General features: G+C 53.1%; 2 protein-coding genes across 13 annotated transcripts in view; one reads left to right on the top strand and one right to left on the bottom strand.

Moving 5' to 3' along the window:
- Positions 1 to 125: 125 nt before the first annotated feature.
- Positions 126 to 23,555, top strand: NELFA (negative elongation factor complex member A). 5 transcript variants are annotated; one of them, XM_073237946.1, is made up of 12 exons: positions 126 to 761; positions 14,766 to 14,937; positions 16,076 to 16,237; positions 17,103 to 17,192; positions 17,435 to 17,578; positions 18,597 to 18,727; positions 18,817 to 18,886; positions 19,212 to 19,300; positions 20,068 to 20,179; positions 20,946 to 21,211; positions 21,351 to 21,450; positions 23,107 to 23,555. In XM_073237946.1, the coding sequence occupies exons 1-12, from the start codon at positions 552 to 554 to the stop codon at positions 23,307 to 23,309; spliced, it is 1,749 nt and encodes a 582-aa protein (XP_073094047.1). In that variant the 5' UTR covers positions 126 to 551; the 3' UTR covers positions 23,310 to 23,555. The 5 variants fall into 5 exon arrangements, with proteins under 5 accessions (XP_073094047.1, XP_036847801.1, XP_073094048.1 ...); XM_036991906.2 differs by lacking the exon at positions 23,107 to 23,555 and adding an exon at positions 21,549 to 21,983 and having other exon boundaries at positions 130 to 761; XM_073237948.1 differs by lacking the exon at positions 126 to 761 and adding an exon at positions 900 to 1,184.
- NSD2 (nuclear receptor binding SET domain protein 2) overlaps positions 22,687 to 27,181 on the bottom strand; it is a 100,032-nt gene continuing 95,537 nt past the window's right edge. For 7 of the 8 annotated variants that reach the window (XM_073237936.1, XM_073237941.1, XM_073237935.1 and 4 more), the window contains 2 exons: positions 26,943 to 27,144; positions 22,687 to 26,108 (listed from right to left, as the gene is read on the bottom strand). In XM_073237936.1, coding sequence (XP_073094037.1) covers positions 25,840 to 26,108; positions 26,943 to 27,144 — 471 coding nt within the window. In that variant the 3' untranslated portion in view covers positions 22,687 to 25,839. The remainder of the gene's footprint in view (positions 26,109 to 26,942; positions 27,145 to 27,181) is intronic. The other variant, XM_073237942.1, reaches the window with a different exon arrangement.

Here is a 27,181-nt window from a genome sequence, read left to right as displayed (position 1 = left end):
GTGCCCTTCGGGCCTGCCAGGCTTCGACAGCCCGCACCGCCCTCCAGCGCGCGGCTCCTCCCCTGCGCGGCCCCGGCCCGGCCCACGCGCAGGCCGGAAGCGCGGCTTGGGTCTGATGCGCTCCAGACTGGATCCCCAGCACCCGGGACGGGGCCGGACGCCCACTAGAGCTCGGTGCGCGCACGGGAGCCGAGCGAGTGACTGAGAGCCTGACCCCGCTCGGAGCGCCCCTAAGTGGGCCGGTGTCTGCGCGGCGCCCTCGGAAGCAGACGGGAAGCCGCATGAGGGGGGCCGGCAGCCCCCACACCGACGGCCCCGCGACGAGCGCGCCGCGCCTCAAACGTCATCTTCCGAAGCCGCCTCTGCGACGTGACGGCGGCCGGAGCGGCCTCCTGGGGTTAGCCACGAAGCGCCTCGCCGAGGCCCCGCCCCTCGGGTGACGTCACCTCGGCCCGCCGGGCGGGCGCCGCCATGTTGGGGGTCCTCGCCGCGGACGCGTAGCTGTCCTCATAAGATGCCGGCTCTGCGGCTCCCGGCTTTCTCCCCCCAAGATGGCGTCCATGCGGGAGAGCGACACGGGTCTATGGCTGCACAACAAGCTCGGCGCCACGGACGAGCTGTGGGCGCCGCCCAGCATCGCGTCCCTGCTCACGGCAGCGGTCATCGACAACATCCGCCTCTGCTTCCACGGCCTCTCGTCGGCCGTGAAGCTCAAGCTGCTGCTCGGGACCCTGCACCTCCCGCGCCGCACGGTGGACGAGGTGAGGCAGCGGCGGGCGGCGGTGCGGGCGCAGGCCGGCCGCGCCCCTCGGGCTGCTTCCCTGTGAGCCGAGCCCCGGCCCCCCGCCCCCGCCCCACGGCGCTCCCCCGACCGTCCCGGCCCCCGCTCCGCCCGCACGCGTCTCCCCGCTTCCCTCCGCACCCCTCGCCCCGTTCCTGCCGAGGAAGGCGGGGCGCCGCCGGGGGCAGGTCGGGAAGCGGGCGGCGCGGCGGCGGGCGCCTGGGGCTCGGGGGCGCGGGGGGCCCGAGGGCCACGCTGGCTCCTCGGCCGGCTCGTCCCAGGCTGGGGTGGCTCCCCGGCCGCTGCGCCCCGGGCCTTGCAGCCCTGATCGACGGCCGTCTGCCCGCCTCGGCCACCCTGCTCTTCGGTCTTCTCTGCACGCTGAGGTTTTTATATCTTTCTGGTTAGTGGTTATGTGAGATTGGTTTTCTTTTTTTTTTTTCAGTAGAGGTATGTTGTGTTTCCTTGCAAAGTAAACAGTAGTTTTTCAAAATACTAAGCGCCATAGTTAAACATTCCCCAACTACTGTTGCAGCTGCTGTTACTATAATGATAATTTTTTATTGTGAGATATGTACAACACCGCACAGTTGTTCATTTCAATGAAAAATAAAGCAAGGCGACCCACGTCTGCAATCCCGACGGCGCTAGGCCCGCAGGGGCGGCCGCCCCCCACCGCCTTCGCGCCCCTCTCCCCGCCTTGGGGTCGTTTCATGGCCGATCTTGTAGCTCATCAGCTCCGCGGGCATTGCCCAGCGGGTTTTGGTACCCGGTGCGAGGCTGACGCCTCGTTGCTGTGGCGTGTCCGCCCTGGCGGACACCCTGGCAGCGGCTCCCCCTCTCCGCGGGCTGCCGGGCGCCGTCCGGCCGAGCGCGCAGCGGTCTCCGTGCGCTCGCGGCGCCGCAGCTGGGTTGTGGCCGGCCTTTGGCTGCGGTGCAGGGTGCTGCCGCCGCCGCCACCGTGTGTGTGATGGGGTGTCTGTAAGCGCACATTTCTCTAGGGTGTGCTATCTAGGAGTGGAACTGTGGGGGTCATGGCATTACCCCAAATTGTTTTTCAAAATGGTTGTATCAAATTAAACACGTCTCCAAAACCCGCCAGCCGGGTGGGCGTGTAGAGCTCTTGGAGGGTTTTTGTTTCCAAAGTACCTGCACCCTTTTTGTTTTATTAGGATACAGTTGATATACAACATAATATTAGTTTCAGATGACCAGCATGATTCAACATTTTACATATTGTCAAGTGATCACTACAGTAAAGTCCAGTTAATATCCGTCACCACATAGAGCTACAAAATTCTTTTTCTTGTGATGAGAACTTTTTTTTTTTTTTGAGAGGGCATCTCTCATATTGTTGTAACAACAGGGGACTCAATGCACAATCATTAATCAACCCCAAGCCTAATTCTGATGAGAACTTTTAAAACTTACTCCTAGCAACTTTTAAATATGCAATGCAGTATTACTAACGATAGTCACTATGCAATACATTATTCCAATGATGTTAAGTGGTTTTAATTTGTATTTGCCTCAGTAACTAACGTGGGTGAATGTCTTTTCATGTGGTATTCACTACTTGATTTTCTTTTTTGTAACTGTCCAATTTTTTTTTTTCATTGCTTGTTAGGATATTTAAAAAAATAAGTGCTGGAGAGCAGTCCTTTTTCAGTTGTATATGTTACAAATACCTTCCAGTTATGGCTTGATTTGGCTTTCTTCGTGGAGTCCTTGACGCCTAGAAGCTCTTCGCTGTGACTAGACCGCTGCTCTCATCTCACCCGCCCCTCCGGCGGGGCTGAGGGTGTCTCGTTTGGGACCTGCCCTCCTGCCTTAGTGGGGTGGGGCGCTACCTGTCGTCTTGGCAGAGGAGTACAGCTTCTGCTTTAACGTTTGACTCCTCAGTCTACCTGGAATTAATAATTGTGTGAAGCTGGGAGTCCAGTTATTTTCCATATGAATGTCCAGTTAGTCCAGCACCATTTAGTGAAACTGTTGTCTTTTCCCACTGATGAGCGCTGTCATTTCCACTATGGTTTTGTCCTGGCTTCTGTGCTGTTTTTGTTTCCAAAGTACCTGCACCCTTTCAAAGTACCTAGTTCCATCAGGCTATCAGTGTATCGCTGTGCCAGTGACCCGCGGAGCCCTAGCGTTACACGTAATGAGCCTTGGCAGCCAGCAGAGCCGAGCCCCTTGTTCTGCAGGGGTGCGTGTGTTTGGCTATTCTTGGCCCTTTGCACTTCCATGTGCGCCTCATCTTCACTTCTCAGGTCACACAGACGCAGCCTACATTCAGTGCGGTTGTGATGAAGACTGAGTTGAATTTTAGTTTATTCTGGGGTGAAGTCATCTTAATAGTATTGAATCTTGTAAGTTGTTAAATACAGGTGTCTCTATTTAGATCTTTAATATTTGTTACAAAGTTTTATGATTTTCTCCATAGAGGCGTTTCATCTTCTGTCAGATACATTCTTAAGTATTTTGTATTTTTTTGTGTTGTAGTAATATGTTAAAATTTTATTTTCTTTTTAGAATAGTTTGTGAATAGTATCTGTGCTAATTAATGTCTTACAAATTGCAGTAATTTTCCTGTAGACTATTTTTCTGTGTACTTATTGTTTTGTTTCTCTTCCCAATTACCTTTTTTTTCTTGCCTTACTACACTCAGCAAGGTACATTGTGTTGTTTCTGATCACATAGAGAAAACTTTTAATATTTTGCCAGTAAGTATTGTTTCCTGTTATTTCTGATAGATACCTTGTATTTGGTTAAGGAAATTCTCTTCTAGTCCTAGATTTTTAAAAATTTATTTTAATTATGAATGAGTTTTGTTAACTCATTCAGCTGTATTTAGATATAATTTACATACCATCCAATTCACTCATTTAAAATTCAGTGGTTTTTCATATATTTGGAGTTATGTAGCCATCATCCTAGTCAATTTTAGAACATTTTCATCAGCCCAAAAATAAACCCAGTACCCATTAGCATCCGCCACATCCCTGCTCAGCCCCCTAGGCAACCACTTATCTACTTTCTGAGTCTAAGGATTTACCTCTTCAGGACAGTCCTTATAAATGAAATCGAACAATATGTGATCTTTTGTGACTGTCTCACTTAGTGTCATAGTTTCAAGGTTCATCCATGTTATAGCATGTGTCAGAATGCTATGCCATTATATTGATAGACCACATTTTATTCACCGATTATTCATCAGTTGATTGGCATTTGGGTTGTTTCCATTTTTTTAGCTATTGTGAATAATGCTGCTGTGAAGATTCATGACAAGTTTTTTATGGACACATTTTCTATGTGGACATAAGTTTTCACTTCCAGGTATATACTAGGAGAGGAATATACTTGGGTCATATTGGACTCTTTAATATTTTGAGGAACTGACAAACTTTTCTGCAGGGGCTGCAACAGTTTACATTTTACACCAGTGATTTTTGAGTACTCCAGTTTCTCACATCCATGCCAACCCTTTATTATCTTTTTGATACAGCCATCCTAGAAGGTGTGAACATGAATGAATTTTGAACTTTAGTAAATGCTTAAAATACCTATTGATATATAGTTTGCCATATCAATAGAATAGCATTAGTTGTACACCAAGCTTGAGTCCCTGAGGTAAGCTTAACTTGGTCATTTTATATTATTGGACTGTATTGTCCTACTATTTTGTATAGGAATTTTGTATCTACGTTCATGAGTGAGATTTATCTCTAATTTTGCTTTTCCAAACTGTCTTTATCAAATCTTAGTATTGAAGTTATGCTACCCTTATATAAGGTGTTGTAGCACGTCCTCTACTTTTCCTATTCTTTGGAAAGTTTAATAATAGAATTGTTTCTTCCTATGTTTAGTAGAACTTAGTAATGAAGCCATTTGGGGGACCTAGATTTTCTTTGTCTGAGGATTTTTTAGTAATTTTGTTTTTTATGTTCTTAAAATAAAGATGTTACATTTTTCTAAGGATTTGGCCATTTCTACTAGAATTTCAAATTTATTAGCATAAAGTTGTTAATTATACCTGTTTTTAAGCATCAGAAGCATATGCAGTGATGTTCCTTTTTCCTTTTTCTTTTTCTTGATCATCTTACCAGGTGTTTGTCAGTCTTATAAGACTTTTCAAAGTAACAACTTTTGGCTGTGTTGATATTCTCCATTATGTGTTTGTTTTCTGTTTCATTCATTTTTGCATGTTCATTATTTTCCTCCTACTTTCTTTGTGTTTGTTTTGTTGCTTTTTTCCTAATCTCTTAAGATGGGTGCCAACCTCATTTTTCAGCCTTCTTTTCTAAAATATACATATAAAGTCATAAGTTTTCTCCTGATCACAGCTCTAGCTGACTCATATAAGTTCTGATAGTATTTTCACGACCCAGTAATAATATTTCTAGTTTCATTGATGATTTCCTCACTGACCCCTGTGTAATTTAGAAATGTTTCTTAATTTCTATACATTGGAAGGGGAAAGGCTTTAGTTACATTTTTATTAATGATTTCTAGCTGTGCTGTTTGTCAGAGAATATAGTCTATATTATTCCAGTCATTTGAAATTAAAGATTTGCTTAATGGCAAAGTATATGGTCAGTTTTTTGTAAACATTTTGAGAGTGAACTTGAAAAGCACATTTGTTGTCTGGTTTTGAGATCCATTGCCCAATATGTTTACTAGGCAAATTGTTTAACCATGTTATGCAGGACTACACATCAAAAATAAATAAAATAAAAAACTTTTATCAGTGACTGAAAGAAGGGGGCATGTTGATCTCTATTATGATTATTGATTTGTCTATTCCTTATAGTTTAATCAACTTTGTTTTATATGTTTTGAGACTGTGTTATTAGATGTATGCAAGTTTATACTGTTACAGTTGCCTGGTGAACTGAACCATAGTTTTATATAGTGATCTCTGTATCTGGTAATGTTTTGCCCTTAAAGTCTGTTTTTGTTTACCCTAGGGTAGGTATACCAGCTTTCTGTTTTTTTTTAAACATACATGTTTTTGGAATTTGCCCATATTACAAGAAATTATAATAAGGGATTCACTTAGCTACATTGCAAAAGGACTAGGCCATTCTGGGAAGTTCACTTTTTTTGTTTATTATCTTGGTATTAAAAAAAAAACTTTCCAAACATCCTAATTCGCTTAGGTATCTTAGTTATCTTTTTTTTAGTTATTTAAAGTCTGATAACTTAGGAATATCATTTTGGAGATTAATCTTTTCTAGGTAGAACCATAGCTACAGGAAGCTAGGTGACTGACTGGGCTAGATGTGTTCCATGTGGTGTTAGACAGGGTTCTCCAGAGAAACAGAACCACTAGGGTTTATGTGTACTTTACATATCTGTGCATGACGTGTATGATGCATAAACATACACGTACATATATATAGGGCGTGGGGGTGGGAGAGAGAGAGATTGGCTTTTATTAAAAGGAATTGGCACAAATGATTATGGAATCTGAGAAGTCCCAACGTCTGCAGCCTGCTTTGGCCTGGGAGACCTAGGAGAGCTGATGGGTAGTTCCAATCTGAAGGGCAGCAGGCTGGAGACCCAAAAAAGAGCTGATATTTCAGGCCAGATCTAAAGACTGGCAAAGACCAGTGTCCCCCCTTGCCCAGTCAGGAAGCTCTGCCTTGTTTAGCCTGTTTGTTCAGGTCTTCAGCTGATTGGATGGGGCCCACCCTCATGGGGAAGGGCAATCTGCTTTACGCACTCTACAAATTCAAATGTTGATCTAACCCAGAAATACCCAGAATTATGTTTGACTAGATGTCTGTGGCCCAGTCAGGTTGACACAAATTAACTGTTATATATAGTATCTGCTACAGCTTGTGTTTCTCTTACGAGCTAAATAAACAGCAGTTCTTAACTTATACCAGGGAGGAGGGACAGAGTCTTAAACAGTTCACTATTGTAGTTTATTCAGTGAGGGGTACAGAAGAAAGTTAAGACTCCTTCTCTCTTAAGAATTTATCTGGTAAATAAGATTGATGTCTTGAAAATGAAGGTAAGTGATTTCAGGAAACAAACATGAGGTGTTTTCCTAACTGCACAGTGTCATAAAATGTGAAGACTGACATCATGATGGCTTAGCTAAATTGGAAAGGGCTCTGAGGGAATAAAGCCACATTGGCCTTTACCCTGGCACTGAAGGAAGATTCAGGGAGGGCAGAAGTGACCGAGATAGCTGTTTAAATATGTGAAGTCAGCCAACCCGGAAGCTTCCATAGGCAGCCTCGGGGGTCCCAATAGCCAGTGGCTGGGGTAGCTGTAGATTTACCACCTGAAATACCAGACCGAGAAGCCCAGCTGCAGAGTGAGGGGGAAGCGCTTTCTCCCGAGGACACCTCGCAGCTGTGAAGTGTCAGGACAAGCCCTGTGGTCACTCTGACAGTCTTGTTCTCTGAGAAACTGTTGTCTAAAATCACAGCTCTTGGAAATCTGAAGTTGTATCTGTAAGAATGCACCAGCCTGCCTTTGCTCTCAGGACCTAAGATACTCTCCCAGACCTCTGCTGTCACAGGGGGCACGACCTGATGCCAGAGCTGGGCCTGTTGTGACAGTCTGTGGCCTGCTGGCCAGGACGTGGCTTCATTGTGTAGTTCTGCAGTTCCCTATGACATGTTTCAGTGCAAAAAATTTTAATGTATCCTACAAAATTTGTTGGGCTTCCTGAAATTGTGATTACCTTTCATTCACTCTAGAATAATCTCAGCAGTTACCTCTTCAAAAACCATTTTTGTCCCTGTCTGTCTCTTCCCTTTCTCTCTTGAGTCCCCAGTTAGGTGTGTGTGAGCCTTCCCTCTGTTTTCTGCGTAGCCTCTTCCCGTCTGTACTGTTTCCCTCTTTCACAGGCTGGATGGGGTCTCATTTGTCATCCCATCCTTTCCCTCCTGCAGAGAGTCTCCTCTTACTTACCTCTTATCCCCACATCCTACTCCCACTTCCCTCCAAGGTGGCAATTCTGTTTAATATGTATCTGTAAAGATGTATATGCTTTTAGGGTTTTGTTTGTGTTAGGCGTAACTGACATAAACTACCCATACTTAAAAAGTGTACAATGTGATGTGCACACTTGTAAAACTAGTACCATGAAGGTAACAGGCAGCTCACACCGTGTCTCCCCGCCACCCCGTCCCTTTCCCGTTTCCTGTGCTGAGGTAACCACTGAGCAACTTTCTATCACTGGATTCGTGCACTTCTAGAGTAAGGAACCCTAGGGGCCTTTTCGCTGGGCTTCTTTCAGCATCTTTATTTTGAGACTCACCAGTGTTGGGTGTATTGAGAATGCATGACTCACTGTTGAGGAAAGCGCCGAGCCTGCCGCGCGCATGGATGTGCCCTTGTGTAGACTGCTGTCGTTTCCAGGGGAGACCCAGGAGGCGGGTGCCAGGTCCTCTGCCAGACTGTTTGACTTTTAGAGAAACTTCCGTACTGCTCCGCACGGGGCTTGTATTGTCCCGCCTCCCACCAGGAGTAGGTGAGGCTCTGATGGTCCTTGTCAGCACTTCGTAGTTCAAGCCCAGACATCCTAGTGGCTGTCAGTGCACATTTCCCCAAGCGTCTTCTCTTGCCTGTCCTGCATCCTAGTCTTTGGTCAAGTATCTGTTCAAATCTTTCGGGGTGTGTTTTGAATTGATTTAAATTATATTGTCTTACATAGCTCAGTCAGCTTTTTTAAACAAAGCATACTATTTCCAGTGCTCACCCATGTTGCTGGTCATCTAATCCAAGGGTTGGCAAACAGGCCCAGGATCTGTTTGTAACATCTGTGAGCAAAGAGTATTTTGTACATTATTAAAGGGTTGTTAAAGTCTGTCTCATTTCTGTTTGTTTAAGTGGCCCACAAGCCCTCAAACAGTCATTCTCTGGCCCTCCACAGAAAAGTGTGCTGACCCCTGCCCTGCTCTCTTGTGCCCCCACCATTGCTGTCCCTGTGGGTGTCCCTCCCCAGCGCTGGGTAGCAGGCTGCCTCCAGCTTGGCTGCCACAAGTTGTGCTGTGACACGAAGCTTCTAGCCCATAGAATAACATGATTTATTTGAATGACAGAATGTATCTGTTCAAGTGTGACATCGTGTATCCACACGCTGACCTGCAGTGACCGGGGGTGCCTGTACCCCCCACCCCACATCCTGGCATGTGGCTTTGCCTCTTTGCTGTTTCTGGAGATCAGATGGTTGGAAAGTGCCACCTTGTGTTCATCTGGGGCTCTGTCCTGTGTTCCTTTCCTTCTCAGATTTCCGCTTTGTACATTGCCTGTCATAGCATCTGCCCCTGTTTGTGGTTGCTACCCTTTTGTTGATTTGCAGAGGCTCTTTGTATATTTTGGATATAAAACACTTCTGGCTTTGAACATCACAGATTGTACCTGCCACTCTGTTACCTGCCTGTTAACTTTTTCCATTTGCTTTACTGAACAGAAATCTTCATTTTAATGCCTAGGAGCACATTCTTTGGCTTCTGGTGGTTTTGTTGAAGTCATTAGATGTGCTTCTTGTTTCTCTTCACCTCATAGCCTCCCGCACACAGGCCAAGGAGGCCGCCTCACCTTTCTGTGTCCTGAGCCCAGGTTCTGTCCCCACCTGTTCGCTGAGGTGGAACCAGCTGTCCCCCCCACAGATAGCAGTGCCGCGTGTGAGTGTCCGGCAGCTTTTTGGCAAGAACTGGAAGCTCCTCACTCGCATCTGTCTCCTCCCGGAGACACACTAAGAGAGTGGGAGCATGGCAGAAGGCAGGACCCTCGTGGGAGGTTCTGTTCAGTCTAAAGGTGCCGCCTTGGTGTCCGAGGCCGGGCCGTGCAGGCATCGTTTTCTGCCTGCTCTGGGGGCTGGGAGGGCCACGGCTGTGGCTCTGGCCGGCGTATTGCGGGAGCCTTCCTCGAGGCTCGCAGCCAGTGGCTTCCTCGTCTGGTGCGCTCGCCACCAGAGCTCTGGGGCGCCCTTCGCACGCTGCTCCTCCTCACGAGGCACCAGGCAATAGGGGTTCAGCATGTGATTTGAGGGAACACGGGCAGTCCCTAACAGTGGTCTTTTTGTCTTTAACCTTCCTTCCTGCCTTTTTTCCCTTAACATCTGTAAAATACCGTCCATCTGCCTCATGTTGTGCTAGTTCATGAGGGCCGCTGTAACAAGGGACCACACGTTGGGTGGCTCCGGCCCCAGCAGTGTGCTGCCTCGCAGCTGTGGGAGGCCAGAAGCCAGGTCGCCTCTCCTCGCCTCCAGCGGCTCGGCGCCCTCTGGCTGGCAGGCCATCCCATCCTCCGTTCACGCTGCTGTCCTCCCTCGTGTCTCACAGTGTCGCCCCTCCTGCCCCTTTTGCATGATCACCAGTGGTTGGATTAGGACCTGCCCTGATGACCTCATTTGACCTGATCACCTTTGTAAAGGCTCTAATTCCAAATAAGATCAGATTCTGCAGTATTGGGGTTAGGACTCCAACATTTCTTTTTGGAGGGGCACAGTTCAGCCTATAATGGTAGGCTTTTGTGAATACAAGTGAATTCTCAGTTTCTTTTGTTTGTCTGTGAGCTTCTCTGAGACCAGGTCCTGCGTCTTGCTCGTCCAGGTGTTGCTGATGCCCCTGCGTGGCCCGGCCTCAGTGGGGGCTCAGTGTCTGTGGTATGGATGACTTCCTTGCCTTAGTGTAGCTCTGTCTCGGTGATACCTCCATATCTGTGCCCTTGCGGTAGCCTCTGTCTGTCTGCTGCCTCTCAGCATGTGTGTCGTTTTGTACAGATGTGCACAATGGCTAGTGAATAAATTCTTGGATGCGCCAATTAGGCGAAAAGCACAGGTGTTATATATACATCGTGATGAACGTTGCAACCTTTGTAGAGGTCATGACGTTTTAAGTCAGGGTGTGGTCACCTGCTTGGTGGAAAGATCGGCAGCTGCTGCCCTGCTCCAGGCGCTGCCCCTCAGGATGGTGTGCAGGTGGCCACTGTGACCTTACTGACAGAGGGGACAGGCATGGGGGGTGTGCCCACGCTGTCCTGGGGAGCCGTGGCGAGTGCCGGATTTGGCCCCAGGTGGCTGGACTCGGGAGGGCATCCCGTGAAGTGCCCCGCCACCCTGCCAGCTCCTCCAGACAGGCTGACAGTGGTCGCCCAGATGTACCCACCAGTCTTTGCTCGTCCTGGTATTGCTGACACCTGGAGATTGGATTAGGACCTGCCCTAATGACCTACAGGGAATTATGTCTCATTCTGGTTTTATTTGTATTTCTCTTAATGTTGAATGAGGCTCAGTATCCTTTGCATTTTTAAGAGTTTTGAATCATTTTTCTAATGATAACCTTTTTCCTATTGACTTGCAGAATCCCGTGTGTGTGTGTGTGTGTGTGTGTGTGTGTGTGTGTGTGTAAATTGTCTGTGGTAGGAGTTGCAGGTATTTTTTTCCCCAGTTTGTCATTTAAAAATTTTTCATTTGTAGGGTTTGGAGTTCCTCGTGTTTTCCATGCAAAAAAACGTGTGTAGTAAAAGCCAGATTCTTTTCTTTTATGGTCCTTGGTTTAGAATCATACTTCCAAGGCCTTTCTCACTTAACAATCATAAGATAAAGATTTCTTATGGTTTCTTCTAGTAGTTTCATGGCCTTATTTTTCAAATTGAAATCTGATCTATATATAAAGTTTATTTGGGAATAAAGTGAGAGTTAGGGAAGGCATCTAATCATAAGCACTTATAGTACATCTTAACATTTGGCAAAATTAGTCTCTTGTCTTTTTAAAAAATGTGTTTTTTTTCTCCTAAGAGAAATGTTCTTAAACAATCTTATAAGAAGTTTAGAATTCCGTTGCTCAGTTATCTGAAGATAGTCTTTCTGGAAGCTGAGTAGAGTCACCCTGGACCTCCAGATGTGCTGGGGAGAATGCCCATCTTCGTGGGCCGAGGGCGCTGCACACAGCGCCATATCCCAGCCTTCGTGGGTTCCTTGTCACTGCAGCATGTGTTTCCAGGCCTGGTCTTACCTGCTGTTTCTGTCGCCTCCTGCCAGCTTCCTGGATCTCGAGCTCATTTCTCTGCTTTTGTCCTTGTTTTGGAGTTTCAAAAGCTCCTGGCCATGTAACCAGTCAGAGCGGCGTGCGCTCCGCAGAAGCGTCCATCCAATGAACGGTGGCTTTCGCTCTTTGATCTCTCTTGTTCCTCTTCTGGTTCCTTCTAGGGTTGTAGCTCGTTTTGACCGAAGCAGGTACTTTCTGCCCTGGCTGTTCTAAGGAGCTTCACGTCAAGGAGGGCCGGAGCCATTTCCGGGCGACAGCGACTGTCCCTTGGACACAGGCCTTCCTTTGCCCCTGCCCTGCCCAGGTTGGCTTAGCAGGGCTGTGCCTGTGCAGGCCCCGTTCTTGCCGACTTGCTGCCAGGCCTCCTCCAGAGCAAGCTCAGCTGTGGTTCTTGGGCACTCGGACTTCTGACCTCTGGGAACGCTGTGCCCACCCGGGGCCAAGGATCCTCCCACCTGCGCTGTGGGTGCCAGCAGGGGCCCAGGTGTGATGCAGACTCTGGAGGGGCCGTGGGCTCTGCTGGGGTGTGCCTAGGATGCCCTCTTGGCACTCCCCACCCCTCCATTTTTCCCCTCAAAATATTTCACATTGATATATTCACATGGGATTTGTTCTTTCAAAGTGTACAGTTGAGTGGTTTTGGTATATTTATGTGATGCAGTCGTCACTCCAGTGCAAGAACATCTTTGTCGCTCTGTAACCTGCCTCCGTGAGCAGTCGCCCTCCCCACCCCCAGCTCCCAGAAGCCATCCTCCGCCTCCTGCATCTGTGGAGTTTTCCATTCCACACGTCCTGTGTGGTGCGGTGGCCCATCCACTCTGTGTTCTTCTGTGACCAGCTCCTACAGAGCCTCCCATCGTCTCAGTCTCTCCGGACGGACGAGGCCTCTGTCAGGACTTTGGATGGAGCACGCCTTGTGCGTCACTCAGCAGGGGATGGCCTCGGGCTGTTAGGCATCAGGCCATTCACATACAAGTATTTGGGTGGACCGGTGTTTTCAGTTCTTTTGGGACTGCACGTAAAGTGGGCTTGCTGGTCATGTGGTTTGTCTTTCTGCTGAGGTGCCTGCCTGGGCGGCCGAACCAGTTTACCTGCACATCAACAGTGCCTGGAGCTGGAGCCAGGGCTTCAGTTTCTTCCCCCACTTAGCCAACACAGCCCACCTTTGTGATTCTGGTCTCCTGAGGCAAGTGGGGTGCACTGGCCCTGTTTGGGCCCCATTGTGTTTGCAGCCTCTCTGATCTGCGCTGCCATCAGGGTGAGGCGTCTGTGTCCTCAGGCAGTGTCTCTCTCTCCATGGGTGTTGTTCCCAATGCTTTGGGGTGGTTGTCGAGGGTGGAACCTGCTATCTTTACTGAGCCACATTTTTGCCACTAATTCATTGTAGAGTAAATGACAGATAAAATTAATTTTTCGTTCTGTGCCTTTGTAATGTAGAACAGAGCTTATGCTTAGCTGAGTAGAAGGGGAGGCTGAGACAGGACCTTCTATAACAACAGTAAAAAGCTCCCAGCACTAGTGTTAAAAAGTAAAAGTTTTCCATTTTTGCCACATATCAAAACAACATACTTCTCCCTATTTGCAGGGGTGGCCTTTCTGAATTGGGGCCACCGGCTGGGCACAGGGCATGGTGTGGGTGTGGTGGGCTACAGCTGGCGGAGAGGGGCCCATCCCGGCAGGGCCCACACCCCCCCATGCCTGGCCAGCTCTGGCCCGATCCTGAGAGGGGGTGGCAGGCCAAAGTGGCAGCCAGCGTGGCCTCTTCAGGCCAGCTGGGGATCCCTGCCTCCTGAGGGCAGTGCAGAGCCCAAATGGGGTCCAGTCTGTGTTCCTGCAAGCGCTCTCCTGCTGCAGCCGCAGTGGAGCCCCCTGGGCAGGGCTGGAGGTACCAGTTTGTAGGGGATAGGTGGCTGTGCACAGGACCTCTTAGGACAGAGCTTGGGCAGCAGGGGCAGAGGTCAGAGGGCTTGTTGGGGGTTCAGCCTGGACACACAGTGGTCATAGCCCCAGTGGCTCAGGCTTGACAGTGGTGGCTGCCCACGCTGCTTGCACCTGTCAGAGGAGCGGGCAAACACTGGTATTGAGGTGCCATGGGTGGAGTGCCAGCTCCCTTGCCCATGTCACCCTGGTCCTCTAGGGTACTGGTCCCTGCAGCTTCTACCCTGTACCCAGGAGAGAGTGACAGGAGCTGCTGCTCTTTGGGGAGCATGAGGCCCTGGCCGCCTCGCCTTCTACCAGCTTGAGTCCCAGCCTGCTGATGCCAGCCCCCCAGGCAGATGCAGGGCTGGTGAGTCACAGGGCGGGATCAGGCTCTTTGCTGCCCCCCCAGATGGCTGAGACCCCAGTCCTTAGCTGAGCACATCGGGGCCACCTGCATGCCTGTCTCGGGGCTCCCCATTACCACCCTGGACCCAGCTCTCCATGCCCCAGGGGCCCCTTCATCAGATCTCCTAAATGGAGGCTGTGGCAGTCTGGCAGCATGCATCCAGAGAAGGAGGGGGCTGGGCTGTGTGGCCGGTTTGGATGGCCTTCCCTGGCCTGTGGGATCCACATGCAAGGAGGCTGAGTGCTGCCTGTCGCCGTCTGGGAGGCTGTGGGGAGGTGTGGTTGCCCCTGCAGAGGGTGGGCAACAGGCTGAGGCAGGGTGCTGGATGCAGTGGGCATGGCGACCTGAAGAAGTGGAATAGCCTGGAGGTGGGGTCGCTGAGGATGAGGAAGCCCACAGCCCCTGTGAAGGTGGGTGGGGTGGGGTGCGGGGACACTGGCTGCAGAGGTTGGACACTGTTATGTGTCCCCAGAAGCTCGGACAGGGTGGGCAGGGGCTCCCTCTGCACAGTTCCACTCGCGCTCAGAGGCGAGGTGGCTGAGTAGGTCATTCTCAGGCGATGGGCTCCCATGGGGGGCAGGGTGGGGCTGGGGCAGTGGGGCAGCTGGCACCCCACTCAGGGCCGCCGTCCCTCCGTTCTTGGCAGATGAAGGGCGCCCTGGCAGAGATCATCCAGCTGGCCGCCCTGGACTCGGACCCCTGGGTTCTCATGGTCGCTGACATCCTGAAGTCCTTTCCTGACACAGGCTCGCTTAACCTTGATCTTGAAGAGCAGAATCCCAACGTTCAAGATATTTTAGGAGAACTTAGAGAAAAGGGTATGTCGCGCACATCTGGTTGTGCTGGGAGGAGGGAAGAGGCCTTCCTTTCAGGCGTCTCCTCGAGGAGGAGTCTGACCCGACTGTGGATCTGCACTGTGCAGTGTGCTTAGCCACAGTGCCATCGCCCTGTCCTCAGCTCGTCAGCCGCTGTCCGGCCTGCTGACCGCAGCACCGAGGCCCCTCTTCACTGCCCCTGCTTTATCTGAAATGTGTTCCTTACTTTCACGATCAGCACTGTCCCCCACTCAGCTTCACGAGGGCAGGGGCTCTGCCTCCAGGTTGCATCTCCAGAGCCTAGAAAGTTGCCTGGCACAGTCGATGCTCAGAGATGTGTGTTGAAAATATCGGCAGTTCAGTTGTTTAGAACGTGAGCTGGGTCTAGATTCCTCTAGTTTGGAGGATGGGAACGGCAGGCAGAGCCTGTGCCCTGTCCTGCAGGCCTGGTGGCCTGGCCGTCCCCCTGGTGGCTCCCAACATCTTTTCGCCTAGGAGGTGACTAATGAGTCTCACTCGATTTGTAGCTGCCCACGCACTACACAGATGCTTTCAGAGCACTTGGAAACAGACCTGCAGTGTCTGTCCTGGGGGTTAGCTTAAAGAGGGTCCACACCCACTGGGTGACATCTCTTGGGCAGAGGGCTGCCCTGCCTTCCCCACGCGGGCCCAGGTGCCTAGCCCGAGGGCAGTGGGTGTGCCTTCCCCAGGGCTTTCCCGAGTCTGACTGCTGGGCGGAGAGGCGGACCTGTTTGGGGCGAGTCCACAAAGTCGTCTGGTGCTCTGAACGCATGAGACACCTCCACACGTAGCTGCCCTGACGTCCCCTTGGTGCCTGAGGCTCCCAGACCACAGCCCAGCTGAGGCCAGGATGGGACTCAGGGGTCCTGTGAGCCCGCCCCACAGTTGGGCTGCCCGTCCTTGGCCCCCGCCCACGTCTTGATGGCTGGGTGGTGGCAGAGCTGAGACACTGGGCACCATGCTCGTGGGTCTCGCTTCTGATTTGAACGCGAAGCAGAAGGTTCGGGACTCTGGTAGGAAGCTGCCTTTTGGGTCCTCTTTGCATATTTGCCGTGAAGATCGCGGCCTGGGAAAGGGGCACCTCCTGACGCGCTTGCTGCGTTGGTTCTGAACCGAGCAGTGGGCGAGTGCGAGGCATCGGCCATGCTGCCGCTGGAGTGCCGGTACCTGAACAAGAGCGCCCTGACGACCCTCGCCGGGCCCCTCGCGCCTCCCGCGAAGCACTTCCAGCTGAAGAGGAAGCCCAAGAGTGCCACCCTGCGGGCCGAGCTGCTGCAGAAGTGTGAGTGCGCCCTGCGCGCCGCCCCGTGCCCCCTCCCCTTCTGCAGCCTTTACAGTGCCAGTTGTCTAGAGTGTCTGGTACAGAACCTGCCTTCCCAAGACTAGGTTCTACACAAAGTTTGGTTTTTTTTTTTCTGAAATGTATTTATTGTTATGCTAAACTGTGTCCTAAAAATCTGCTTTAGAAACCTGAGAACTTTCAGGGCAAAATGTCTGTAATTTGTTAAAAAAAGTGAAGCAAAACTCAGGATCACTGAGTCAGGCTGTGACGCGCGGTGGCCTTGAGGCTTTGAAAGGTTGGGTCCTTGCTCAGGGGCTCCGGTTTGGCTGTGAGGAGTTTTGGTCCTTTCACTTAACGTTTTCTCAGATAGTGGCACTTAAACGTGTGGGAGAGATTTTTAGGAAAGGCAAGGAAATAGATTCCTTCAACCAAATACTAACAATTTCAGGGAACTGTTTTATTTTGAATGGTCATGAAATTGTTGTTAATAACAAGCATAACATCCTGTTTTCAAAGACTGAACAAAACTCAGTAGGCATCGTGCTTCTTGGTTCAAAATGGACAGTGTTCTGGGGCCAGTGGCTGCTCGGAGCCAGCAGGACTCAGACTGGGCTTCAGGCCCCTCTGTGCCATCCTTCCGCCTGCTACTGCCAGTCCTCACCAGGCCCTGGCAGGGAACTCTCCTTCCTTTCGTCATGTTTATACGTCTGTGATGGGGGCTGCGCTGCGCTATGACCACAGACGAGGATGCGCCGCCACACTCACAGCTCATGCTTCTGTGGAAGTTGGGCTAGTTGCAGAATTCACATGCAGTCCAAGGCGCCCTGTCATTGTGCTGACTGACCAGGCAGCCTTCTGCTTACAGCCACCGAGACAGCCCAGCAGCTGAAGAGGAGTGCAGGGGTGCCCTTCCACGCCAAGGGCCGGGGACTGCTCCGCAAGATGGACACCACAAGTAAGGCTGTGCCCACTGCCCCAGGTCCCCGCTGGAGAGCGGGCGTGCCATGCCGCAGGGCTCCTCACCAGCTGCATAGGGCTTAGCACTGCTGCACTTTGTAGCAGGCTCTGGAGGTCCTTCCAGCCCCTTAGTAAGCGTGTGTGAAATGGAAAGTGTCTGCTTAGAGAGACCTGGACTGTGCTGAGGTGAAAGCCAGAATTTGAGGAAAATACTAGTTTTTGTCCCTCTCCTGCCTGCAGCGGCCTGGGGTGGCCACACCTACTCCAGTCCTCCTGCCCTTGGTCCTGTCCAGCCCACAGCCCCCTGCATCCCCCACGTTCCCCCTGTGCTCCCAGCTGCAGCTCCTCGTGAGCCTCGGTACCTGTTTGATGGGACTGCCCACCGTAAGCAGAACGGGTATTTATGATGGGGAAAAGGGTTGCCCTGGAGGTTGTTTCCGAGGGCACTGGGCAAGCAGCGCAGAGAACAGGACACAGTCCACCCAAGTTCCATTTCCCTGCCCTTCTACCACACTGCTTACTGCCGAGGCCCAGGACCCACTAGATGGCAGGGGGCAGGTTACCTGGAAAAACAGATGTCGTGCCCCTTGGAGCCAAGGGTCAGCCATATGGGGTCCCCATGTGGGGCCCAGCTGCCAGTTTGCCTGCCATGGTCACATGCCGATCCACAGCCCTGCGCACTCGGCGTTGGCCGGCTCATCACTGCGCAGGCCCAGACTGTCCCCTGGGTGGCCTCAGACACACATCAGGTTGACATGGGCCCCCCTTTGCCCCTTGCCTCCCACCCTGAGTGCTCCTTCTCCCAAACGCTTCTCCCCCCAGCTCTCCACTGGCCAGTGAGGCACCCTGAGGGGCGGGAAGTAACTGTGCCCTTGACCCAGCAACCAGCCTAGCACTCCAGGGTGCTTCTCCGTCCACGGTGGCCTTGCCACAGAGGGACTGTGTGCACCCAGGCCAGTGTGTGAGGCCAGGGTGATCCGCCTGGGGAGGGGCCAGGCCCTGCACAGGAGGAGCCGTCATCCCTGGGTGTCAGGCGACTCTGACGGACTCGGGACCGGGCCTTTGGGGAGGGCGATGGCGATGCTGGCCACAGGGCAGGGCATCTGGCTAATAACAAACCCGTTCTCACCGAGGGATGTGAGAGGAAGCAGAGGCTGAGGCTGTCAGTGCTGATGGAAGACTTGACATGCTGGGAGGACGGTTGCAGACGTGACGCCATTTTTTGTTCAGGCTTTCTTGCAAAAATATCATGGGTTGGCTATGACACCATCACTTCCTGTGGCCGTTCCGTCCAGTCAGTGCCCAAGTGCTTGGCCGCAGGGAGGTGGGGTCGTGGGTTCTCGGTGGCTGCCTCCCCATGTGCTGCCGAGGCAGCCCCTGACGGCCACTGTCCTCCCGGCAGCCCCACTCAGAGGCATCCCGAAGCAGGCGCCCTTCAGAAGTCCCACCGCCCCCAGTGTCTTCAGCCCTGCCGGGAACCGGACCCCCATCCCACCTTCAAGGACACCCCTGCGGAAGGAGAGGGGAGTGAAGGTGGGCGTGCCATCCACATCACCCCTGCAGGGCTGGCCTCAGCACGTCTCATGCTGTGGCTGACGCCAGCCTTGTGTCTGTCCTGGCAGCTGCTGGACATCTCTGAGCTGGACATGGTTGGCGCTGGCCGAGAGGCGAAGAGGAGAAGGAAGACCCTGGGTGCGTGTCTGGACCTGCCCTCAGGGCCTGCGCAGGGGGTGGCTTTGGGCTTGGGCCCAGCACCCCCAGGCTCCTGGCCTGTGGAGGCGGCCTCCTGACTGGCTCTTGTCTCAAAGGAAGAGCAGGGGCCCCACGTGGCAGCCCTTTTCCTAAGGGCTCTTTTTCTTGGCCTGGAGACCATGTGTGAAGTACATGCTGGTGTCATGCTTCTGGACTGTGGCTGAGTCCTGGGGGGTGACGCGCACCTTCCAGGGGGCTGTCTGTCAGACCTACTCATGGGGTGGGCCGAAGCCAGGAGTGGACGAGGATCCTGCTGTGTTAACAGATGCAGAAGTGGTGGAAAAGCCAGCCAAGGAAGAGACAGTCATCGAGAACGCCACCCCAGACTACGCAGCTGGCCTGGTGTCCACACAGGTAGGACGTTAGCATGGCCCGCATGTGCACTCTCATGTTCCAACAGGCAGCCACTAAAAAGGCGCTGTCTCGGAGAATACATGCGAGTGTATATGTGCGTGTGTGCGGATGGATGGATGGATGCACATGGTTGTGAGGTGGCGCTGCCCTTGGCCCTGAGCCAGCCATTCACTGGGGTTCAGAATGCGTGTGCACACCAGCGCTTCCGGAAGGGAATTGTGGCTGCTCTCCCCTGCTATTCTGGGGCTCCCCTCTGCCCAGAAGGGATGGTGCTGCTGGCTGTGCAGGCCCGAGGGCAGGCGGGCTGTGACTGTCAGATGTGGTACTTCACCAGTGAGGTGCCCGTTGCTGCTCAAGACCTGTGTGTTGGGGGGGCAGGCGGCATAGGCAGCTCATGGTGGCATGTTGGCTGGCAGGGCCTGACCTGCCGTTTCTGGGGGACAGGTCACTTTCCTCCTGTTCTTCTCATTTTCTCCTACTGAGCACGTCTTCCTTTTGTGTTTTTGTGGTAAGAAAATAAGTTCTTGGACTTTCTTTCCTTAAACAGCTGGTTTGGGAGGTTCCTTAACCAAACAGGAGCAGCCCGGCTCCCTCCTCTGCTGAGGCAGCTCCAGGCAGGGTGCAGGGCCTGCCACCAGGTTTCCAGCCACTGGGCACGGGGCGTGTGCGGCCTGGAGAGGCCCCTTTCCTGGCCGTTGGGAGAGGAGAGCACAGCTCAGCGTCGGGGGGAGCCTCTTCTGGGAGGGACCGTAAACCCTGTCTTCTAGAAACTCGGGGCTTTGAACAACGAGCCTGCACTGCCTTCTACGAGCTACCTGCCTGCTACACCCAGCGTGGTGCCTGCCTCCTCGTACATCCCCAGCTCCGAGACTCCGCCAGGTGAGCCGTGGCAGTGGCTGGAGTCTGCCCAAGGCTCTTCCCCAGTGCCCACCAGGATTGCTCCTGCCTGTGGGGAGGGATAGCACCTCCCCTGGACTCACCCGCATGGCACTTCCTCAGGGGTCAGGACACCTCTCCTGTCTTCTCTGGCCAGCACAAGTTTCAGGAAATGAGTCCCAGTTTCTGCCTGCTTTGCCCTCCTGGGGGGAGCCCCACTTTGGAAGCAGTTGGCAGTTGCTGAGGTGGCAGGACCTCAGTGTGCAGGGGTTCCTGCAGTCCCAGAATTTTGGGAAGAAGGTATCTGAAGAAAGGATAGACTAGTTAGTGGATTCTGCTCTGAGGCTTCTATTCCCTTGGGCTCGGCTTTGCCTGCAAGGAGCTTGGCCCCAGGGAGGATGCAGCCAAAGGGACTCTCCTGGGCTGGGGAGGCAGATTTCCTTGCTTCTCCCCAGTGTCCCGGGGTGGGGAACCGGCCCCCAGGCCAGGCATCCTGTCTTGACAGTCTGGAAAGGCCAGAGACATTTGACTATGGTGGGGATCTCAGAGGGCTGTGCCCACCACCCAGCTACACGTTGTCCATTGGTCCTGCCCCTGGGAGCACAGAGCCACGGCCTGAGGGCACATGGGCTCATGGGTGCCAGTGGTGGGTGGGCCCCAGGGCAGGGCCAGGTTGGTAGTCAGCGCCTGGCATGTGGCATGGGGGGGGAGGGGGCCGAGGGGGCCCCCTGACTCTGCCGGCCCCCCATCATCCTCCCTGTGCCTGCAGCCCCATCTTCCCGGGAAGCCAGCCTGCAGGCCAGCCGGCCACCTGAGGAGCCCCAAGCCCCAAGCCCTGCGCTGCCGTCGCAGTTCAAGCAGAGGGCGCCCATGTACAACAGCGGCCCTGCTGCGCCTGCACCTCCTGCCTCGCCCCTAACGCCCACCACACCCCCGGCTGCTGCCCTCCCCACGCAGACGCCCCCTGTGGCCATGGTGGCCCCACAAGCCCAGCCACCCGCCCAGCCACAGCCCAAGAAGAACCTGTCCCTAACGGTAGGTGGGGCCAAGGGGGGCACAGGTAGGTGTCACGGCCACGCCTGCAGTGGGGGCCAGCTGTCTCTGCTGTGGGCCTCCAGGTGGAAGCGGGATCTGCCAGTGGTCCCCACACCCACACTGGCTCTCCCACCTGCAGAGGGAGCAGATGTTCGCTGCCCAGGAGATGTTCAAGACAGCCAACAAAGTCACACGGCCTGAGAAGGCCCTCATCCTGGGCTTCATGGCGGGCTCCCGAGGTGGGTCTGTGTGGGCCCGGTGGGTGGGGATGCTGGCCCTGCGGGGAGGGGGCTCCTTGGCCCCAGGCGCCCTGCCTAGCAGCCCCTGCCCTCTGCAGAGAACCCGTGCCAGGAGCAGGGTGACGTGATCCAGATCAAGCTCAGCGAGCACACAGAGGACCTGCCCAAGTCAGACGGCCAGGGCAGCACCACCATGCTGGTGGACACAGTGTTCGAGATGAACTACGCCACGGGCCAGTGGACACGCTTCAAGAAGTACAAGCCCATGGCCAACGTGTCCTAGGCGCCACCTGCCGTGCCCCTGGCAGCCTGCCCTGGGCCCCGAGGGACTCCACTCCGCTGGCCTCCTGGGCGACCAGCTCCAGTGTGGCTCAGCCCTGCTCACTTAAGCTTCAGATGCTTTTCTCTGGGGTGGTTTGGACTTATTTTTACATTTTAACATGGGTTCCCTTTTGTGTGATTTAAGATACTTTTGGATTCAATATTACATTTTTCAATGTTACCAAAAAAGAAGTAACTTCTGAGTTTTAGCAGCTCCGCCTGTTAGACTGTTATCTTTATTTTTTCTTGCATCCCACTGACCGTGAGGTGGGCCCTCCTCTGCTAGTGCAGTGCTCGCTGACTGATGTGGAGGGGGCCGGGGTGGCCCCCGGGATAGCTGGGTGCAGGGCGGCCGCCCGCCAGGGCCCCGGCGCGGCAGACGCCAGGAACACTCACCGCCCATGGGTCTCCGAGTTGCCTTTTGTGCAGCTGTGAGCATTTCAGACTTTGGGCACCTGTTTTCATTGTAAGAAATGAATTAAAGTCCAGCTTTTCTAAAGAAAGCCCAGAGCTGTGTTTTGAGCCAGCTCATCCTCCACTCCACAGCCACAGCCCTCAGGGCAGGGCACCTGGTCCGGGGTTGCACTGGAGGCGGAGGAGGGTGGGCGCTCAGCTACATGCAGGGCTGGGAACAGCCATCAGCCCCCCTCCTGACCACTTCACCTTCCATGGGGATTTGGGAGCCAGATACTCTGAAAACTTCCAAAATCAGAACTATACTTAATATTTCCGGTACCTATTATATGTATACTTCCGGTGGCCACTAGCCTCTCCCAGTAAGTCCAAAGCCTAATGGGGTCTAAGGACAGGAGCCCTGACCCAAAGGGGGGTGGTGAAATTCAGAGTACCTGGAAAAGTAGAAAGAAGCCCAAAATTTCAAAGTGCAATCCCAAACAAAACAAGTTTACGAAAAAAAGCCTTTAAGATGTTTTTAATACAAAAATACTCATACACAATTTTCCAAACACAACTTCCTGCTTTAAATGCTACTTTGCCCCAGCTGGCAATTCTCCAATCTACATTTCAGCATCTCTGCCCCAAAGTGGGTTCCAAGTCTTTGTAGGTCTGTCAGAGCTGCTGAGTGCCCAGTATTCCAGGCAGGAGCCTGGCTGCACGCTGTGTGAGGTTCAGGCACCAATAGGCATGGTCATGGCTCATTTATGACAGGCATCTCACACCTGCTCGGGGTATAGTGGACACTGGGACACCCATGGGCATCACTCTCCTAACATTTGTGAGAGACTGTGCTTCTCTCAGGGTTAAGAATCTGGCAACTGACAGGTGTTTCCATTAACTTTCATTAAAACAGGCTTGTCTTTAATTCCTGACAATCAGGTAGCTCTGGAAGATGGGCGCTGCACACATTACGGTTTCTATGTCAAGATAAATACTTCGAAGGTGCCAGAAGCGCAGCCCTGAGTGTGTGGGGCCCGGGAACCAGGCGCGGCTGGGTGCCCACACAGCTCCTTGGAGGACAGGACAAACGTGCTTTCTGTGCGCGTGGGTGCCAGGCCTCCCCCTGCAGCGGTCGCACTTGAGGACCGCCAAGCTGGACACATCCTATGACCTGCACAGTATGAGCGGCGCCCACATCCCCAGAGGTCAGTGCTGGCGCGGGTGCAGTTTTTGGTGCAGGCCCTGGTCTGTCCCGATGCCGAGAAGTCCTGGGGTTGTTTTGTGTCTGCTTCCTGGAGACAAAGGACTGAGCTGATGGCCACAGAGGCCAGGCCCTGAGGCAGCTGACACTGCAGCCTCCCCATCAAGGCCACAGGCAGGGCTGTGCCCCAGGGTTGCAGAAGGCCCTTCAAGCTCAGCTGCTGTTCCAAAGGCTTGTCCTGCACAGATTCATAAATGGGCTTTTTAGAGGTTCTCAAGTTAGTGTTGTTTGCTCATTAGTCCAACAGGTTTTGGAAAGAGGGCATCCTCATTTAAAGTAATTTTTCCAGTATTTGCTTCAGAAAGATAGCAAAGGAATTTGGAAATATCAAAGTAACTCAAAAATCACAAGATTTTCCTATTGTCAAACACAAAAGTAAGTTAATCTGCTCCCCAAAGTGCACTGCAAAGCCAGTCTGATGTCTGACTGATGGACACACTCCTCAGCTGGTAGGAGAGGACAAGCAGCAGCACCAGCCTATGCCGGGGCCCTTGGCCCCAAAGAGCAGGGCCACAGCCATGGCAGCACACCTCTGCCAGGCCTTGGCTGCCCCTTAGCCCAGCCCCAAACCGGGTAGTTGTAGGGTGCTTCCCAGCCTCTGCAGGCCCATTACCAGAACAGCTTTGCAAACTTAGGGCCCAGGAGCATGAATCTGCAAATCAGTCGAGCATTTTCTTAACTTGAGAGAAATCAGAGTTCCAGATACTCCATAGTTCCTGTGTCTTATCCAGCAGGTGTGTCTCCACAGATAACTAAGCCCCTTAACGCATGAGCTGTCAGCAGGTGACGAGCCTCTTGTCCTTCCATTTGGTGCTAGGTGTGGTCACTGTTTCCAGGGTCCTGATGGGATGGCCACAGGCAGGGAGCGCTCCAAGAGTGCTTGGCCACAAAGCCAAGGAGGAGCAGGGTGGGAGGAGGGCCTCAGGTCCGTGCACACCCAGCAGTTCTACCAGGCGATGGCAGTGACACCGAGGACAGGCTGAGGACCGTGTCTGTGAATGGCCGTGAGCATGCTTTGCGCAGCAGGGGCACTACTCAAATCCTGCTAGGGAGCAGCTGAGAAGGTGCGCCCAGTCCTCTGCACTCCCTCCCTGTGTGCCTGGGCGCCTGGGCGCCTGGCTGGTGCGCTCCATTTTTCTCAGGTGCTCCCAACTCCCCAGGCTGAAGAGAATTCCCAAAGAGAAGATCTAGTTCCATAGAGCTCAACCTTTCCCAGAAGTGTGGCATGAGACCAGAGCCTACAGACGTCTTTGGCCAGGTTTCCGTGGACAGACCCACAAAGCAGGATGAAGTGGCAGAAGTTCTAACTTGGAGTCTCTCTCCAACCCTTGAAAAGGACATTTTCTGGGAAAGCACATTTCCCACGTGCTCTGGGTCTAGGCCCCAAGGGGAACCTGGCAGTGCCCTGCTGGCCTATCTCTCAGGTGTGCAGGGCAGCACATGACTTAAAACCATTGTTCCCAAGTGACCACCTCCAGGGGCACCCCACGGGGCCACGCCCCCTCCCAGGCTCCTCCTCTTCTGTGTGAACTCAGGGTCGCATCGGTGAGTACACTGCAGCCAGTGGTAATTTGTAAAACAAGTTAAGCAAAAAATATATTGAGGATAAAAGTGAGAAACTGGTAAAGAAAAACCAAGTGAAAAAAATATACAGTCTTCCCCCAAATGCTGGTATAAGAACCTAGTGCTCAGGAGATAGGCCCAGGTGAGAAGTGGCCAGCTTCAGAGGGAAAGGTGGCTCAGCGCGACCGTCCATGTGCAAGGCCAGCCTGCCAGCACTTAGTTCAGATCCATCCCGAGAGGGACTATGGGGGAAGTTCCCACCACTCTTACCGTCATGGTTCCTGGGGCCGGCCTCTCACCAGACAGGAAGGAGCATTGTGAGAAAGGATTTCACATTAGCACAGAAAGTAGACAACTGTTTCTTAAGAGTGAAATAATGGTCAAAATCATGGTCTCCAAGGAATCCAGGTCTGAGTCTTGCCCAGACCCTACCCTGGGCTCTCCTGAGTGACAACAGGTAAGCAGGCCGAGTAACATAGTTAAGGGTAAAGAGAGAATAGTGATCCTTCAGCAAAACTACTACTTCCTACATTTCAGGTGACATAAAAACATTTCATATGCCAATTTTCAAGCATAATTAACCTAAAAAAAATAGAGCAGGAGGGAGCCTTGACATTCGTAGAAATTCAAGTGTAGCGGTAATGCTGTGTAGTAAGGCTTGTTTGTCCTGGAACCTTCCGAGCCACGTGGCTCAGATGGCTGTCAGTGCAGACGCAGCAGGGCTGCTGAGGTGGCTCAGTGGGGGGAGGCGCTCACCCAGGGAGGCCTCCTCTGACGTGCGGCTTCCAGCTGGGTCCTCCAGGCGGCCCATGCAGTAGGCTGGCTTGTGGCCAGGCCAGTGCCTGGCGCTATTTGCCTTCCATGACCCGCCGACGCCGCCGACGCCGACGCCGCCTCCCCTTCAGCTCCAGGGGCTCCAGGCACTTCTCAGTACTGGCGCTGCGGACGGGCTCTGCCCCTGGGTCATGCTCGCAGCAGTACCAACGCCCATCCTGGGTGGAGCCGAAGGCTGTCCCGTCTTGGTGCTCCTTGCAAAACGAATTGGGGCAAAAGTGGCAAAATGAAGTGGATGGCCTGCCACACACATCGCAGTGATGCCATGGACACTCCCACTTCCCTGCAAGGAGACAGAATGTGAGCAGCAGCAGGTGGCAGACAGCTGCTACCATCTCGTGGCTAAAACATCCTAAAGCCGTCCAGTCAGGTAGACACGAATGGACATGAGACTGCTGTCCATCCACCCATCCAAACCTCTCGAGAAGGACTGGGCATGGGCGGCATGCTGGGCGTCTGCTGCACCGGTCCCTCTGCTGACCTGGCTGCAGCCTGGACTGTCTGCTGGGCGCTGGCATCCAGCGGGAGGTTAGGGGAACTAACACCCACTCTAAGCATTTTATTTATTTTTTAACATTGGTGAAACCTTGCTTTGTCACCTTTTACCATAGGAAATGTATTTTTTTTTTTTTAAGTTAAACATCTATACCTTTTCAGTTTGCCTTTCAGTAGGAACTTCTTAAGTTTTTCTTCAGAGATATTACATTTATATAATTCGTAAATAACGTTTGTAGTTAACTTCCCACAAATGCCCGCCCGCCCTCTGAAATGAGGTGCTAGCAGGCAGAGCCCACGCCCCCATCTTCTGAGACAGAAGTAGCGCTGCTGAGGACAGCGCCCGGCCCCTCCCAGGGTCTGAGCAGTGAGTGGGCCGGTAAAGGTCCACTCTGAGCCACCCCCTCTCCCGCACCACAAGCCCTGCCTGGCTTCTGGGGCTCAGCCCTGGCCAGGCATTGGCTTGCGGACAGGTCCCCCAGGCCCGGGGCTGCTGTCAGAGACCCTCTGGCCGGTGCAGCCGGCTCCTCAGCAGCAGCCACTGAACTGCACCCCCTGCCAACGCCGGCACCGGATCTGCGCGGGGGGTTTGTGGCCAGGCCCGGCCAGCCTGAGCACCCACCGAAGGGCCGCTTGCCCAGGCCCAGGCATGCCAGGTGGTAGGCCTTGGTGCACAGCCTGCGGTCGCACAGCACCAGCTGGCCACCATCGCCGCACCGGAAGCACTCATCCTCCGACCTCCTCCCGTCGCCCCTGGCTCTGCGCCTCCTGGGCTTCTTCCTGGTCTTCCTGGCCTTCTCCTCGGAGGAAGGCACTGTCGAGGTCTAGAATGAAGCGTTAGAAACATCACTGTGAGGACTG

The sequence above is a fragment of the Manis javanica genome, chromosome 5, assembly GCF_040802235.1.
Source record: "Manis javanica isolate MJ-LG chromosome 5, MJ_LKY, whole genome shotgun sequence".
NCBI classification, from domain to species: domain Eukaryota; kingdom Metazoa; phylum Chordata; class Mammalia; order Pholidota; family Manidae; genus Manis; species Manis javanica.
The sequence above is the reverse complement of the archived record's forward strand: the minus strand, read 5'-3'. Positions and strand labels throughout refer to the sequence as shown.

Excerpts from the sequence above, each read along its gene's own strand:
- NELFA (XM_073237946.1), top strand. The coding sequence starts at position 552 with ATGGCGTCCATGCGGGAGAGCGACACGGGTCTATGGCTGCACAACAAG. Across the intron at positions 16,238-17,102 it reads GGCCGAGCTGCTGCAGAAGT|CCACCGAGACAGCCCAGCAG; the intron begins GTGAGTGCGCCC and ends TTCTGCTTACAG. Across the intron at positions 21,212-21,350 it reads AGAAGAACCTGTCCCTAACG|AGGGAGCAGATGTTCGCTGC; the intron begins GTAGGTGGGGCC and ends TCCCACCTGCAG.